Source organism: Psittacula echo (assembly GCF_963264785.1).
Source record: "Psittacula echo genome assembly, chromosome: Z".
Classification (NCBI taxonomy): Eukaryota; Metazoa; Chordata; class Aves; order Psittaciformes; family Psittacidae; genus Psittacula; species Psittacula echo.
Genome location: NC_137742.1, coordinates 57,048,701 through 57,063,264, shown reverse-complemented (window position 1 = coordinate 57,063,264; position 14,564 = coordinate 57,048,701). Strand labels below are relative to the sequence as shown.

Sequence of the window (14,564 nt, the reverse complement as noted above, 5' to 3'; positions counted from 1 at the left end):
GGTAAACGGACACATTAACACACTTTGCACACTCTGGGCTATTTTCAAGCTAGCAGTCCTCCCATGGTAGGCACAAACCTCTTGTTTGTTTTGAAGACACTTTCCTATGAAGCAAAGAAAAACCTTCAAAGAATTACATAAGACTGGACCATGTCCAAAATACATGTGTTCAGATGAAAATAATTCCGTCTGAAATATGCAGTTCTACAAACTGTTCTCAGTACATAGAACAGCATGAACTTTTCACCAGTAAATCATACAAACAGGAAATTTAGGTAAAATCAAGATGCTGCATGTCCTATCTTAGTATCTAGCTACTATCAGGGAAAGCTTCAGAAGAACCAATCAAATTAATCCAACATAGATTTGTGTGTTAATTTGTCCTGAATACCTACGGAGAAAATATGTGTATTACTGACTACTATAGCTCCTGAGAATGTCTCTACAAGTTTTTTGTGCCGACCAGTAAAAATGTTCACATATTTCAAAGAATACTTGAATGAAAGAGCTCAGATCTCCATAGTACATGTTGCTTCCTTAATGACTGTTCTTTGAGAAGTCATTTGTATTTAGAAAAAGGAGTAAAAAGCCCACTTACAACTCCTTTTTGTCTTTGTTCATGCATACTCATTTAGGCTATGTATGTATCTAATACAATGACAAGCAGCTCAGCTAGAGATTATTAAACATGATCTACCTCTTTCCAAATTAAACACCCCTATTTCTTTCTTTTATCGCACTGAATCCTTTTCAGCTCAGTGAAAAGCAAACACTAATGAAGAAAGAATCACCTTTCACAAATGCTGGGTCATTGCATCAGGTTTTTCAAATGTCTTTTCCTCTTGGAGATGAGGTGCCTCAGCAGGGGCTGGTAGGATGGAAAAATATCAACATATTCTTTGTCTTACTCAGGATGTCAGTATATGATCTTTGTAGTCTGTACCGATGCAGTGAGTGTTAAGACATTCACTTAATGAAGCTGTGAAATGATTAAATACCACAGCTTTTAATGAGAAAAAACATTTTCAAGATAGCTAATTTTGCAGTCACCCCCTACAGACACTACAGATGACAGAGTAAGTACTGGAAATAAGAAAATAGTATCAGGCGCACTACTTTGCTTCAGGCATTTTTGTTTCACATCTGTTCCAGTACAAGGATACATTTGATCTGGTAATCTTCCAAAAGAAAAGTTGTATTATCTCATTTGCAAATGAGGCAAGTCTAGAACTTCAGCCTCACCGAAACAAGCAAGTTCATGATTTAGCTGGGAAAACTCAGCAGTACTCCTGTGCCACATAAGGCAAACATGGTGCCCAAGGGAGATCTGGGATTGCTTGCTGGGGCCTGCTGAGGCACAGGTGTCTGCACCATGGGGCCACCTGTAAGATCCGTCCTGCTCATTAAATATCTTTATTTGTCACACACCGTATTTAAGCAAGTGTTTTCACTGCCCAAGAACTACAGCACGCTCTCCTGTCCTCCATTTGCACTTGAGAGGGAGTAAAGGTAGGTAGTCAGCTCTTCTTCCTTCTTTGAGATTTGTGAAGAGTGAAAGGAATGCCTACAAAATCCTGTGCAACAGCAGTCTTCAAGAAAGTGGTGTGTAGCAACTACACTGAGCGCAAGAAATTTGTTTGGTCTTGGGACCCATGGAAGACTTGGGCACTACGTGCCAGGATGTCAGAATGTAGCTTTCACCTGCGTTGCTGGTTGCCTGTAGGTATCAAAGTATTTGTCAGTGAGGAAAAAGTTGAGGCATGGATGATGAGAAAGACATTTCTCACTCAGTTGGTGTTTAGTTCTGGCATTCTTTCTCTCTTGTATCTGCTATAACAATGATTTGTTTTTGCTTTCATGCTCATGCTCTGTGAGTTTTTCATGAAAGCATTTAACAAACCAGGGGGACACAGCAGGCTCTCTGTTATACCTCTGTTATATGCTGTTGCCTTTGGCACTATCATTTTGACTATACCAATTCCTGACAATTGAAGTTCTCTCAGTAGAAACTATGTACTACCAACATTAAGAAAAAAAAAGCTAATTAAGAAAAAAAGTTTTCAAACCCTTGGTGTGAAGTAAGAGTTCTATCATAGGAACCTGTTTTCAATACATTCCTTTACACCATTTTCAGAGATTTCTGTGCAGGCTGAGTTGGACTTTTTACCTGCCATTGGATGCTGCACAACCCTGAAAGACTTTCCCTGGTAGCCTCAATAGGCACACAGGATGATTTTTCTGTGTCATAGCTTCAGTATGATTGATGATTCTCATTTGTAAAGCTGATGGTAAGTAGCAAAGAGTGGAGAATTACATGACTTTTTCTGTAGGGTGTTTGCTCCTGAAATTGCCTGTCTAAAAGATGATATAAGGCAGGGCTGGCCACTGCTGCCTGCCTGGAAGACTGCTTAATGTTACCCATAGCCTTGAAACTGGATTTTCAGTGATCATACATGCGACATAAGAAGTTACATGTGATTTGGTGAATACTTACAGTCTTTGGCAGTTGGTAAAAAATTTCAGGTCATGCCTAAGTGAAAGTGCAGTTATTAAAATGCAGTTGTCGCACATGAAGAAAGCAGAGATGAGGATCACCATGTTCTTGGCATGGTGACATTCTACAGTTGTCTCGTGCTGGACCCTGTTTCTCGACACCACAGTTTTCTTCAAAAGATGATCCAATGAGGTAAGGGCTCAAAGGCATGATGCATTCCCTTTCATGTTTTGGGACATAAACACAGTACACATGCAAAACCTGTGGCAGCTCCATTGTTTTGTCCTGCTACAGCCTTTCCTAAAGCCACAATGTTTCTATGGTGGCTTTTTGCTAATTTATTGTCTTAAATGTAAATCCTATGGTCTCAAAAGTGGAATGCAGTGTAATAGATACAAACCATACCTATCCCTGGGTCAGAAGCAGCATCTTAAGCCCCAGACTATTCAATCTTGTGAACAGTGGGTTTGATTGTCCTCACAGGACCAGATCAGTGGCTAGCCCTGTGTGACTTCTCTGGAATGGCATCTGGAGGGTGAAACGGATTCTCTGGTTTCCCACCCAGCAAGTTGAGGCTTATGATCCAGGCTCTGTTGTTGGCATACTGCTGCTCTGTAGCAGCTGCTGCCTGAAATGTGTTTCTAAACTCAGGAGCCTTCTGCCTTTGTAAGACCATTCCAGGTGTGCCAAGTCACAAAGCTCATGGATCATCAGACAAGTTGGAAAACCCTCAAGTTTTTGCTGGGACCTACTAGTATTTTGTTTTCCCCTTCTATTCTTTTGAAACTAAGGTTTAGCTTAAAAAGATGTGGGTTGTTATGACTGGGCTGTTATTACTGTCCATTTATCTGACAGACCTACAGAAAAAGATCAGCAGGCTGCCAGCCCATTTCCTCATTGCAGTATGGGTTGTTGTGAGGATGACTTGTATAAAATTCACTGTTCTGATTAGTAAATACCCTTAAATTTAAAGGAAACGGCATTTGCAATTTTCTAAGTACATAAAAAAGTGTTACACACACCCACAATCCCTTACACTTACATTCGAATCCTAATTGCAGCTCTGGGTGTTGTTTACATCAAAATCTGTGGTAAAGCTCTGCTTTATTTGCACTTGAATTCGTCTTTCATGTTGTTGGTTTTGCAAAATAGCCTTGATTTTTCTTATTTATGTTTTTTTTTCTACTGCTTGGCAGTATCTTGACATCCCTGTCGAGACCCTTTTCACCTGCAGCAACAACAACAGGTTACACGAGAGGCCATGCAAGTCTGACTGTAACGGTTTTAATCCAAGTGTATTTACTGCTTAACTTCTCCCACTGTCTCCATTTGTTACTCTCTACCTCTCCCCCGTTTGTTTTGTTGCCCCCTGAACACCCGTCATACCAAGCCAGTTTTCTAGTTTGACTTCTGATAGAAATCTGGTGTTGGGACCCATAGAGTCATACAGAATTTCATCCTGCAAAGCCCATATTTGCACATGCCTATGAGCATGTTTTACGTTTGTAACATGCTGATCTGAATTCTCTGAATGTCCTTGGTTGTTGATTTCTATATAATTAATGCGTTATGGTCTTGGATGGCTACAAGCAATTTTCCAACACACTGAGGTTCCCTGTTACTACTCATTTGTTTTCTGCAGTGCGACCATGACACATGTGCCAGCAGACTATTCTCTGCTCCTGAACTTGCCTCCTTGGGACTTTTACTCTTCAACTGCAGCTTCTTAATAAAACCCATTGCAGCTGTCCCTGTCTCACCAATCAGGAATCCTGATTGCACATCCAGTCTGTCTTTGTTTTCTGTGGACACCAGCTGGGATTTGCATTAAGTTTTGCCTTAGAATTCACATACTGCAGCAGTTTCAGAACCCTACAGCGAAGGTGACGTGCTTCTCAGACTGCAGATCTTTTAAAAAAGAGGCTAAGACTTGCAATGCCCACAGGGTGGCTCCAGACACTGCACCTTGCTCCTTCTCTAACGATGCACTCCCAGCTAGCCCAGCTCTGCATAAATACGTGTTAAGTGCTGACTAATAGGAAGAATGACAGGGCAGGACCTCGAGTAACAAATACATGATGCACCAGATACATAATTAATGGTTATTAATCACTACTGGCATCACGGTAGCACCCAGAGGCCCAGTGGAGAGTGCCTGCGCAGGAACTAACATTAAGGCACTTACCTGAGGCACCTATACTCAAGGAGAGAGAGGGACTTACATAGGCCTTGGAAATTATGCTCTTTCCTCACTGACTGTATGGGAAGCAAAGGAAACAACACTTCAAATATAGGTGACATATTTAAGCCTCTTCAGTTATACAGGATGAGTTTTTGGGATAAGAGAGGTAGGGGGAATTAAAACTGCAGCAGTGTCTTCCTGGGCTCCGTGAGCATGTGTGTTGTGTGCTTGTGTGTGCTGCATGTTCTGGCCTTGACAGACACAGACATGGCATATAAAGAAAGGTTTGGCAGGGGAGAGGATGGTCCTTTGATTTAAGGTGAAGACAGAGTAGACAATCACCGTAAAGCACCAATAAAATAAAATCAACCCAGGCTATTGCCTAACCCTGTGCCTTCTCTTTGTAAATACACACCAGGCTTTTAATCTTTTTCAAAATTGTGCCTGGCACCTCCACACAAACACGTCTTTCTGTTACAGAATTTCCCTAATTTTGTTTTTTCCACCTACCAAACTGTGTAGAAGAACTGCCCTGTGGTAGAGACAGTGTACAAGGGAAGCCAACCAACCATCCAACTCTAGTGAAGGTAAGCATAACAAGGAAAGGAATGGAGACTAGTTATTTTTGTTTTACTCCAGGCAACAATCCCATTTGGTCCATGATTAAGATTTAATTCAGATGTAACGAAGTCAACAGTTCCTACCCTTTATGTTATACCACAATTTACTGCTTCAGGAAACCCCTGTCAGTTCTACTAGGCTTAAAAGAAGTGTGAAGATCTCAGATGGCTTTGCATAAAGAGGGAGTGTGGTGATTCAACACATATGATAAATACATATGAAGAATAAATGCAATACATATGAAGAAATTTCCTCATCTTGCGAACAGCATCACATAAAGAGTCATGATTTTTTTCAGCTTTGAACTGTTAAAGCCAAGGAGATTCTGAAGTTTTGCACTTGATAATCTGTCACTGGTTCTCCTCTAGTATGGCAACAGAAACCCAGCCTTGCACAGAACATTGATTTTATTGAAAGGCTGCAAAAATTGAAATTGCATTTTGCCTGCTGAACCTGGCCCAGAGAACCTGCCTTCTTTCAGAAAGGGCTGTAGCATGTGATCTACTGTATTAAGGGTTTTAATCCACTTAGAAACAGATGATACTTTACAGTACATTAGGCTAAAAAAGTGCCCTTGAAAACCTGCTTTTGTCCAGGGCTGAATTTAAGCCTGTATGTCCCTTCCTTATTGAGGAACATGTCTCTTACTCTGCAGCACACTGACATGGATGAAATGTCAGAAACACTTGAAGTGGAAATTCCAGGATATGTAGAGATGGGGCTTTGGAATTTCTTTTATATCTTTCTCCCAAATTAGGAAAATGGGTGTCTTTATCAAGGACTATATCTGGTACACATATCTGAGGAGAGCAGACGTAGCTGGAGTGGAGGGAGTCTGTGCTCAAATTGAACAGTCAATCCTTTTGCTCACTTTATAAGATGGATAGGCATCATTAAATAATTACAAGCTAGCTATGCCTAGGAGTTGTGAAAGATCCTGAGATTACTACTCCTAAACCTAAACACTGGCATTTAGGCATCTGCTTAAGGCACTGGCATGCCATTCTTCTATTTTAAGTATGGGTTGAGTTTCAGAACTGAGATAGTAAGCTGTGTTGTTTTTTTTTTTTCTTTTTGAGTGCTACAGCTGAATATATTATACCATATATAAAAACCTCAAACCCATTCCACCCTGCAACTCTGAACTCATTGCTTTTCTGGGACCATCCTGCAAGTCCTGAAGAATTCTCTAATCACACCACAGAGCGAGTTCCTTTGGAAATCTGAGATTTCCTGTTGTTGAGGCTTTTTGCCTGGTTTTGTTTTGGTTTCTGTTTTCCTAAGAAATGTATCACACATGAAATGTCCCCCAGCAAAAGCTTTATGGGAGGTGAAGGATGTGCTACTATGGAAACTACAGTCCTTAGGGGTTGCTGAAACACTAATCTCTGGAGCTTCAGCAGATGAGATCTGATATTGACCGATCTTAGTGGAGAAGCAGACAGAGGGCTTGAGGATGAACAGCTCCTGAGCAGAAAGCTTGATCTTCCCTCATAAGGTGAGAAGAATTTGGAGAAACTGCCTGGATACGAGGGCACATTTTCACTATTTCATTCTTAGAGAGCTCACCCAGTGCAGTATGGAGACGCAGAATGAGGGCTTGTGTACAGCTGCGTCTGGCATTCTAGGTAAAACACAAAAATGCTGAACAGTGTTCTTGTCCATTTTCTACAGCTGCCATCAATGTGGAAATTGCAAAAAAAACCACACTCATGTGGACCATGCACTTGGAAGACACACTGTTCTCTGTGCTAGCATATGCTTCAGCAAATGTTCGTCTCTCTGGAGGCAAAGACTGAGGGAAACGGATGAGACCTTGCAAAGGAGAGGTTTATGGCACCTCTAGTCCTGGCTTGCACTGTCCACTCTATGGAAGATCTGAGGAGCTGGTTCTGACATCAGATAATCCTTCTTTTGAAGGAGTGTGCTCACATCTGTCTTCTGTGATTTCTCTCCCTCTGCCATGCAAAGACTATTAATGACAGTTCCAGGAGAGACTTAATCATAGGCTCAGTTCCCAGTCTGAGGCATGCTAAGTTTTTATCCTGGGAAGAAGAAGCAGGAAACAAACCTTGGCATGAGAAAGAATTGAAAGAACAGACACTGGAGGACAATAAATGCTAAAGCTGCGAGAAGCTCAGCAGAACCATGAACTTGTATTTGCTGGACTCTGCAGTGAGAAGAAACTTTAGTGTAGACCCCATCTAACATCAGAGATCTGTGAAGCATTCACAGTCTATTAATAAGATAGTGTATTAGTAAGATTTTATTTTCTACATATCAAATCAGCTTGGTGAGGGTGTTCTCCTCAGGGCCTACTACAGCCTCTCTGATAATACTCAGATCTGAACATCTCCCTGGAAAGATTCAATTGCAGTATTGGAATAAGAGGACAATTCTGCCACCTTTGGGATAGTTTTACTCCATTTTGGATCTGCTGCTACCTGGAGTAGGACTTCTGTCTAATACGTGTGTCTTTGTCTAGTAAGCAGACATAGGCTGAGCACAGCAGAACAACAGAATGCTTCACACAACCAAGGCATCTTTTGCTTGTAAGAGGTGGTGTCATGTCTCTTCCTGCATCACTGGGCATCTTTTTTGTGTAAACTTACATTCAGCATCTCTTTTGGTCCATCAGGTTAAGTGGACAGAAGCTGTGCTTGTCCTGCAGTCCTTCTCACAGGCATCTTTCAGTTCAACACCGCTTTCCAAAATACTTCCCAAGGTTTTGTAAGTATAGAACAGCAGCACTTTGAGAAGGAAGCTGCTGGGGTGGAGGGATTATTTACCACCTGTTCTCATCAGCAAGACAACAGCAATCAGCAAAGACATGTGCTTGTCCCAGGAAAGACCTCATGACTTACAGCCCAAATCACAGACCTGACCCTGCCACCATTAACACCAGAACTCTTTATCCATGCTAGACCAGCATAGAAAAGCTTTCTCCTAGAGGTGACACAGTCATGGCTTACCACCAGGATGCAAGAACGTGAAGCACTCCACAAACCCAAAGGTCTTTTGCAAATGTTAGGAGCAGGATGTGCTGGCAGCTGAGTAGTCATGGGTGAAGAACAGAGAACACTCATACAGCTTGGACACTTTCCTGCATTGCTTCACCCCCAAGAGTATCCACAGTGTCAAAGTGCCACAGGTGCCTCTTGCATGTGCTTTTTGGGGATCCAGCATCCATTGCTCTAAGCTGTCTGCCTAATACACATGTCCAAAAAGGCTGCTCTGCTAGAGCAGTAATTTATCACTCCTTGGAATTGATGGCCACCTCCTCCACCAATGTAAACAGAGGCACTTTTGATTACTGAAGGGATATGTCACTTTACTGAAGATTTAGAGGGTTTCTCGGTGGGTTTCTCTTCTACAGAAGCATAACAAGTACAGTCCTGGTATCTCATGCTAGTATCTGTCATTAAGTAGGGAAATAGATTGTCAGAGAGTATTTCATGTTGGCATGCTACATGAAAGCTTCAGAGCAATGAAAACTTTTCACAGCAAAGGAAACTCTTCACCTGCTGTAGTAAACACAGGCCATCAGCACAAACTATAATGTAATCTAGTAAAACAAATTAATGTTGGGAGTCTTTCAAATGCTATGAAGGAACAGCAGACTTTAGGTGGGCTGCTCTGCATTATGAATGCTGCGTGTTAATACCCAGATGTCGAATGCCAACTTTCCATTCACTGCTGCAAAATAACAGACTGTCATGTGGTAAAAATAACCTTGGGAGGCATGCAACACATTCCAGCACTTCTTTCACCTACAGCACACTGTCAAAAATTTGTCTCTGGAAGTCCACTGGGCATCTGTATCAATGGTATCCCAATCAATCTGTGTTTTGATGATTTGGAGAGTAAGTTTAAGGAAAATACTTTTTGTTCATTTTATGGTATAATTTACCTCAAATCTATGTTAGCTGCAGGAATCAGGAGATCACTTCTTCACTGTGTGGCAATGGAAAAAAGACTTAGAAATGGCTGCTTTCCTTAACACTGACCTTTAGGAGACCACAAAACCCTAAACTAGCTTTAAAGTTTCTCTGTGTGTAAGCAGCTTGTGCCAAGAGACACCCTAAATCCATGTCTGGTTTTGCTCTGCCATTGATGCAACAGTACGACCAATCATGCAGCAGGCTTTCAAACATTTAGTAATGCAGCAATGTCTTTCCATCTTTCCCACACCTGACAGATTTCCAGCGACAGATTTCCACTCAGGACTCAATGAATGTTAAATAAGGGGACCAATCTTCTTATTAAGTCCACCAGACTTTCTTTTTTAAAGAAATGAAAGACACAGCACCAGTACTAGAAATTATTTATGTTTCTTGTTTTGATGACTCAAGTTAAGCAAGCAGGATTGCCGGCAGTCCAGGACCAAGCTTGCTTCAACATTGCTTATTCTCCCATTTCCACTCTGAATTCTTGGGTCGAAAGACCATTTCTAGTGTTCATGCATTTCAGAATCTCTAAACAGACTAAACTAATCCCAACTATCAAATGATCATTCTGTCTGTAATCCACTCTTACACTGTTCATATGCCTGCAACTTGCCTTAATCTTGAACTCCATACAAGTTTTTCTAACTTGTATGTGGATCTTGTGCTTCTGTGTCCTCCTGTTGGTAATTATTGGCATAATGATAGTATTTAATTATTTGTATCTCATTCTTTGTTTGGCTTTTTTTCTGGGTTTGTGATGCAGGTATTTTTTCAGTTGCTTGGCATGAAATGTACAGAAATGCTGACTAACGTAGGAATCCTTCTTCCAAATGCGTTTGTAGTTGAGGGAGCTCATTAAATCATTACACTTACTCATGTCTAAGTTTACTCTTATGCACATATCCTTGCAAGCTATGTGCTGAAGTATGCTATTTCTCATATCATGATAACACGGAAGTCTAATAAATAAACAGCAGTCTGTACACTCATGCATTTTTGCTGCCCCAGTTGAAATTAAACACCTCCCACACAAAGGACAACTAGTTACATTGTCTTAAAATCAACACTACAAGCATGTGTACATCTTGCAAAACATCTGATTTTAGTGGTAAAGTTACTTAAAACTGATTAAGGAAAAGCATTACTCAACTGAAGAATCTGTGTTATGTGCAAAGCTTCCAAGACCATCTACAAACAATCTTATGTTTGTAGAGATTCAGTTCTCTACCTTTGTAGAGATTCAGTTCTCTACCTTTCTTTAAGGTATTCGCCTCCTTTGGACAGCACAGACCTATATGAGCCCACATGAACGTTAGCCTGGTCTCAAACACTCTCAGTTTCCTGTTCTAAGTGTCACAGTTTGCTCAGCTTGTCAGATCTACTGTTTACATCTGGCCTGCAAATAGAGATGGGTATTTCTCTTGTGCCATGGCTGTTCATGTAGTAAATGCAGATATATGAGAAAACGACCTTCCTGAGTACTTCAATGTAAGCAGAAATGGTGCCTTCTGGATGACAGTGGAAGAGGAAGGGAAAGGGACTGTATGTTCTGCAAATGGATGACTGCATGTTCTCCATTGTTAAAAGCAGGGGTACAGGTGCTGGCTGAGAGCAGAGGTTAGACATTGGCCTTTATGGGTAAGCTTCACCCTGTTTCTAGAGCAAATGTAGAAGACTTTGAGTATTTTCCAGTAGGGACAAACCCAGCATGTGTGTCGCAGACTTTTTCACAGATGTTTTGATGCTGCAGCCACTCTATGCTTGCACGTATGATGCAGTGTGACTAATGAATATGCAAGATCCACGGCACAGTGGTCATACAGTTCCCTGGCATCAACTCTATTTCTGGTCTTGCAGTAGTTTTCTATCCTCCTAGTGAGCCAACTTTGTCCTCTGTTGCCCTCATTGAGAAGGGTTGGGCTGTTTCATAGTAGTCTCATTGGACAGTGTGTAGTTCCAAAGGATGATTGGGCCCTTGCAAATATGAATATATGAATAGTGCCCCTGCAATCCTCCCTTCTGATTCTTTCCTGGAAATTCATACTGGAAATGCAGTGCACAGGCAGCAAAAAAATTCTGTTCAGGATGACTCCATCCTACTTCACTCCTGTAGATGATATGACTGACATCTCTCTTCTTACTCCTTCTACAGCCTTTCATCTATCTTGATGGGTTCTGGATGTGTCATTTTGTCATGGATGTAAATTGTAATTAGACTAATGACCTTGACACCTACTGTCTTATCTCTACATCAGCTGTAATATTTTCTTATTTAAATAAAACGCTTTTTTTACTGTCTTTGGAGTTCCCTTAGAAAGGTAACAGGGAAGTCAAACATGCTAATGAGGTTGACAAACAAACGTGTTTTCAACTCAGGAGCAAGTAGTTGACCTGTCATTTGACAGATAAGTGGTCACAGCTGAAGAAAGCTCCATTACTTCCAAATATTCAGAGATTTTATTTCATGGCTGTGGTTAAGGAATAAAAAAAAAAACAAAAAACCCAAACAAACCACAGGGTAAAGGTTTTACACAGACCATCATCCTACACTTTGAACTAACTAAGCAAAGCAGGTTTTGTTGTCTCCAGTGGTGGTACTCACATAGCTGAAATTAGACACATGCTGATGTGTTTTGCTGGTTGGGATCAGAGTACTTAGCATACTGCAGCATTCAGCAATAGGTGAAATATGTATTATAGAACATATTTCTGAAGTTCAGTCCATGTTTTTGTTCTATCTACTACATTAATTTATGGAGTAAAAGATAAGGTAGCATATGAAATCTAAAAACTAAATCTTCACTTTCTTGCCTTATGTTACAACAGATGTAATTGAAAATTACACGTTCTCAGGGCGGTTTTAATTGACAGAAATCACAAAGCAGAGACCAGTAGTGTGAGGCAACTCTTACATTCTGATCTACTATCTATGCTGATCTGTTACTTTTACATAGAAGCCATAGTGTCATCCAAGCTTACAGTGGGTCTTATTCTGTATATCCCCAAATAAGCATTCTTGGTGAATTATCCAAGAAATTTCACAAGAAACCTGCCCTAAGGTCACCACATAGTAGGCTAATACCTCAGTGCTTGGACTATTGGTCCTATTTGCTTTTCCCTGTCACTTATATGCCTCAGCAGACACATTTATAAGAGCTGGGGTACCAAACTGGATAAATTTTTGCCGATTTTGTGCCAGCTGAAAAAAAATGGAAATTCACATAGCCCTAAATGACAGAAGAAACAGTCCTGGAATTTGTCCTGTGGTGGATAAAAGCATTTTCCTTATGAAAGTAAAGGAAAAATGCTTTTCATTTACAGACCATTGTTTGTAGGAAAACGAAGGAAAACGCTCAAAAAAAGACAAACATCAACTAGACTCCAGTGGGAAACTGATAAAAGCAAATAATTCTAATGCCTAAACATTTCTTCAGAAAACAGTAGATATTTGATCTGCCCGTGGCATCTGCTCTTGCATTTCAGAAAGTCATTTGAACCAGTGAGAAGTTAAGTGCCAAAGAGTGACGCTCCTGTTTTAACTCTGTTTGGCTGTAGGAGCTGTAAAGCAATGGAGAATCTCTAGCGTTGATCAAATCATACATGTGCATCTGAAGAGGGAACTCAGTCATCTTTTAGGTCCCTTATGAGAGAAATCTGTAGAAGTCCATTAAACACAAAGATACCATGAGGGCTCTACCTTGCACTTAGTGGACATTTGGAAACAAATCCTGGGCACATTTGGCTGTGTATGTGCCTGCCTCCTTACACTTTACTATGGGCAAATGCTGTCAGCTACTGCCAGAGCTGGGGACCTGGATGAGGAAGGTCTCTAACATTAATGGAAATATCTGCTATGACATAAAGCAAAGGAAAATTGTCCCTACCTGTGTATGTTTTCTTCCAGCTTTTTCACCTTCAGCTCATCCTCTTCTGACTGCCTCCTTCTGGCTTCTTCCTCTTCTGCAGAGCCAGCAGGAATTCCCTGTAGCAGCCATTTTTCCCGAAGAGCTTTTGACTGTAAGGTAAAAACCCCAGAATCTTAGGAGCAGGCTGAACAAAAACCATCTGCAGATTGAGAAGGAGTGGCCTCTGGTTCTGAATATTAGGTTGTCCCCACTGGATTTCTGATCGCTGCTTTAGACAGTCAATTTCAGCCAATCTATCAGCTGTTTATCCAGATGTTTTACAATATACATTTTATTTACCATCAATGTCTCAATATGAAGTTATTTTTAGCTCCTACTGAAAACAATAGTTTAAATCACAGAAATAAGCCAGTCCTGCAGGAACTGAAATCTCTGACCAAAAGTGTGGATCTCTTGTGTATGATAAGGCACGTGCTGGAAGGAGTACAGCTTCAAAAACAAAAGAGCAGCGTGCTCTAAATGTAATGTGTTTCATTAAGGATAAAATCAGTCTGGTATTAAATTCATCAAAGATGTTATTTTTGATTTATACCACAGATGTGTCACCATATATTTACAGGCAGACAGACATACAGACAGACACAAATATGCATTCACATAACCATACCCATCACCTCCTAGCCAGACACAAATTGGAACTAATGAACAAAACCCTTCCAGAAACCATGGGTATCCCACGGTACAGCAACACTGTCACAGAAAGCAGCAATAGGCTACACTCAATATAATCATTCCTGTGAATTTTGCTGTGCTTTCTACACCAAAAACATGTCTATAACCTCACCTGATCACTGCCTAATCCATCTGCAGTGGAGATACACTGATTGCAAGCAAACCTTTTAATAGCACATCAGCCTGTTTGTCTTGTTTGGCCCAAATCCTACCTCAGGGATGTGGCAGATCAGTTGGCAGACAGGACAAGCATCCGTCAAAAGGAAGATCAGGAGCCCAAAGCCACACAAGACTCTGCCTCTTGGCAAGGAGAAAATGGAGCTAGTGTAAAAAAACAGCCAGCCAAGATCAAAATAGCCCCCTTTCACAGACCAGAAAAGTGGCACCTTGGTTTTGAATTTGCAAAGCAATCAGAAATGCTAGTTCAAGAAGCCAACTGTGAGAGCGTATATCCTCTCCAGCAAAAAAAGAGCTAATAAGGAAACCATCAGTTCAAAGAAATCAGATTTCAGAGGCTGCCTAAATGTGCAGTATCAGTCTTTTTAATGCCATGTTCGTCCCTGGAATGGAAGCTGACTTGGGCAAACTATGTATAAAGGAAAAACATCCATCACCAAAAGCAGCCTTCAAACCCAGCCCAAAATAGAAACATTTTTAACATGACAGACAAGTCTTACTTGTTAGGTTTTGAGTGTATATATAGGCATAGTATCTATGCAAAA

General features: G+C 40.9%; 1 protein-coding gene across 2 annotated transcripts in view; it reads right to left on the bottom strand.

The window, feature by feature from the left end:
- The window catches only part of LOC308232380 (paralemmin-1-like), a gene marked incomplete at both ends in the record, with an annotated part of 124,010 nt that overhangs the window by 50,237 nt on the left and 59,209 nt on the right, over positions 1-14,564 (bottom strand). For both annotated transcript variants that reach the window (XM_080638503.1, XM_080638504.1), the window contains one exon: positions 13,129-13,259. In XM_080638503.1, coding sequence (XP_080494629.1) covers positions 13,129-13,259 — 131 coding nt within the window. The remainder of the gene's footprint in view (positions 1-13,128; positions 13,260-14,564) is intronic.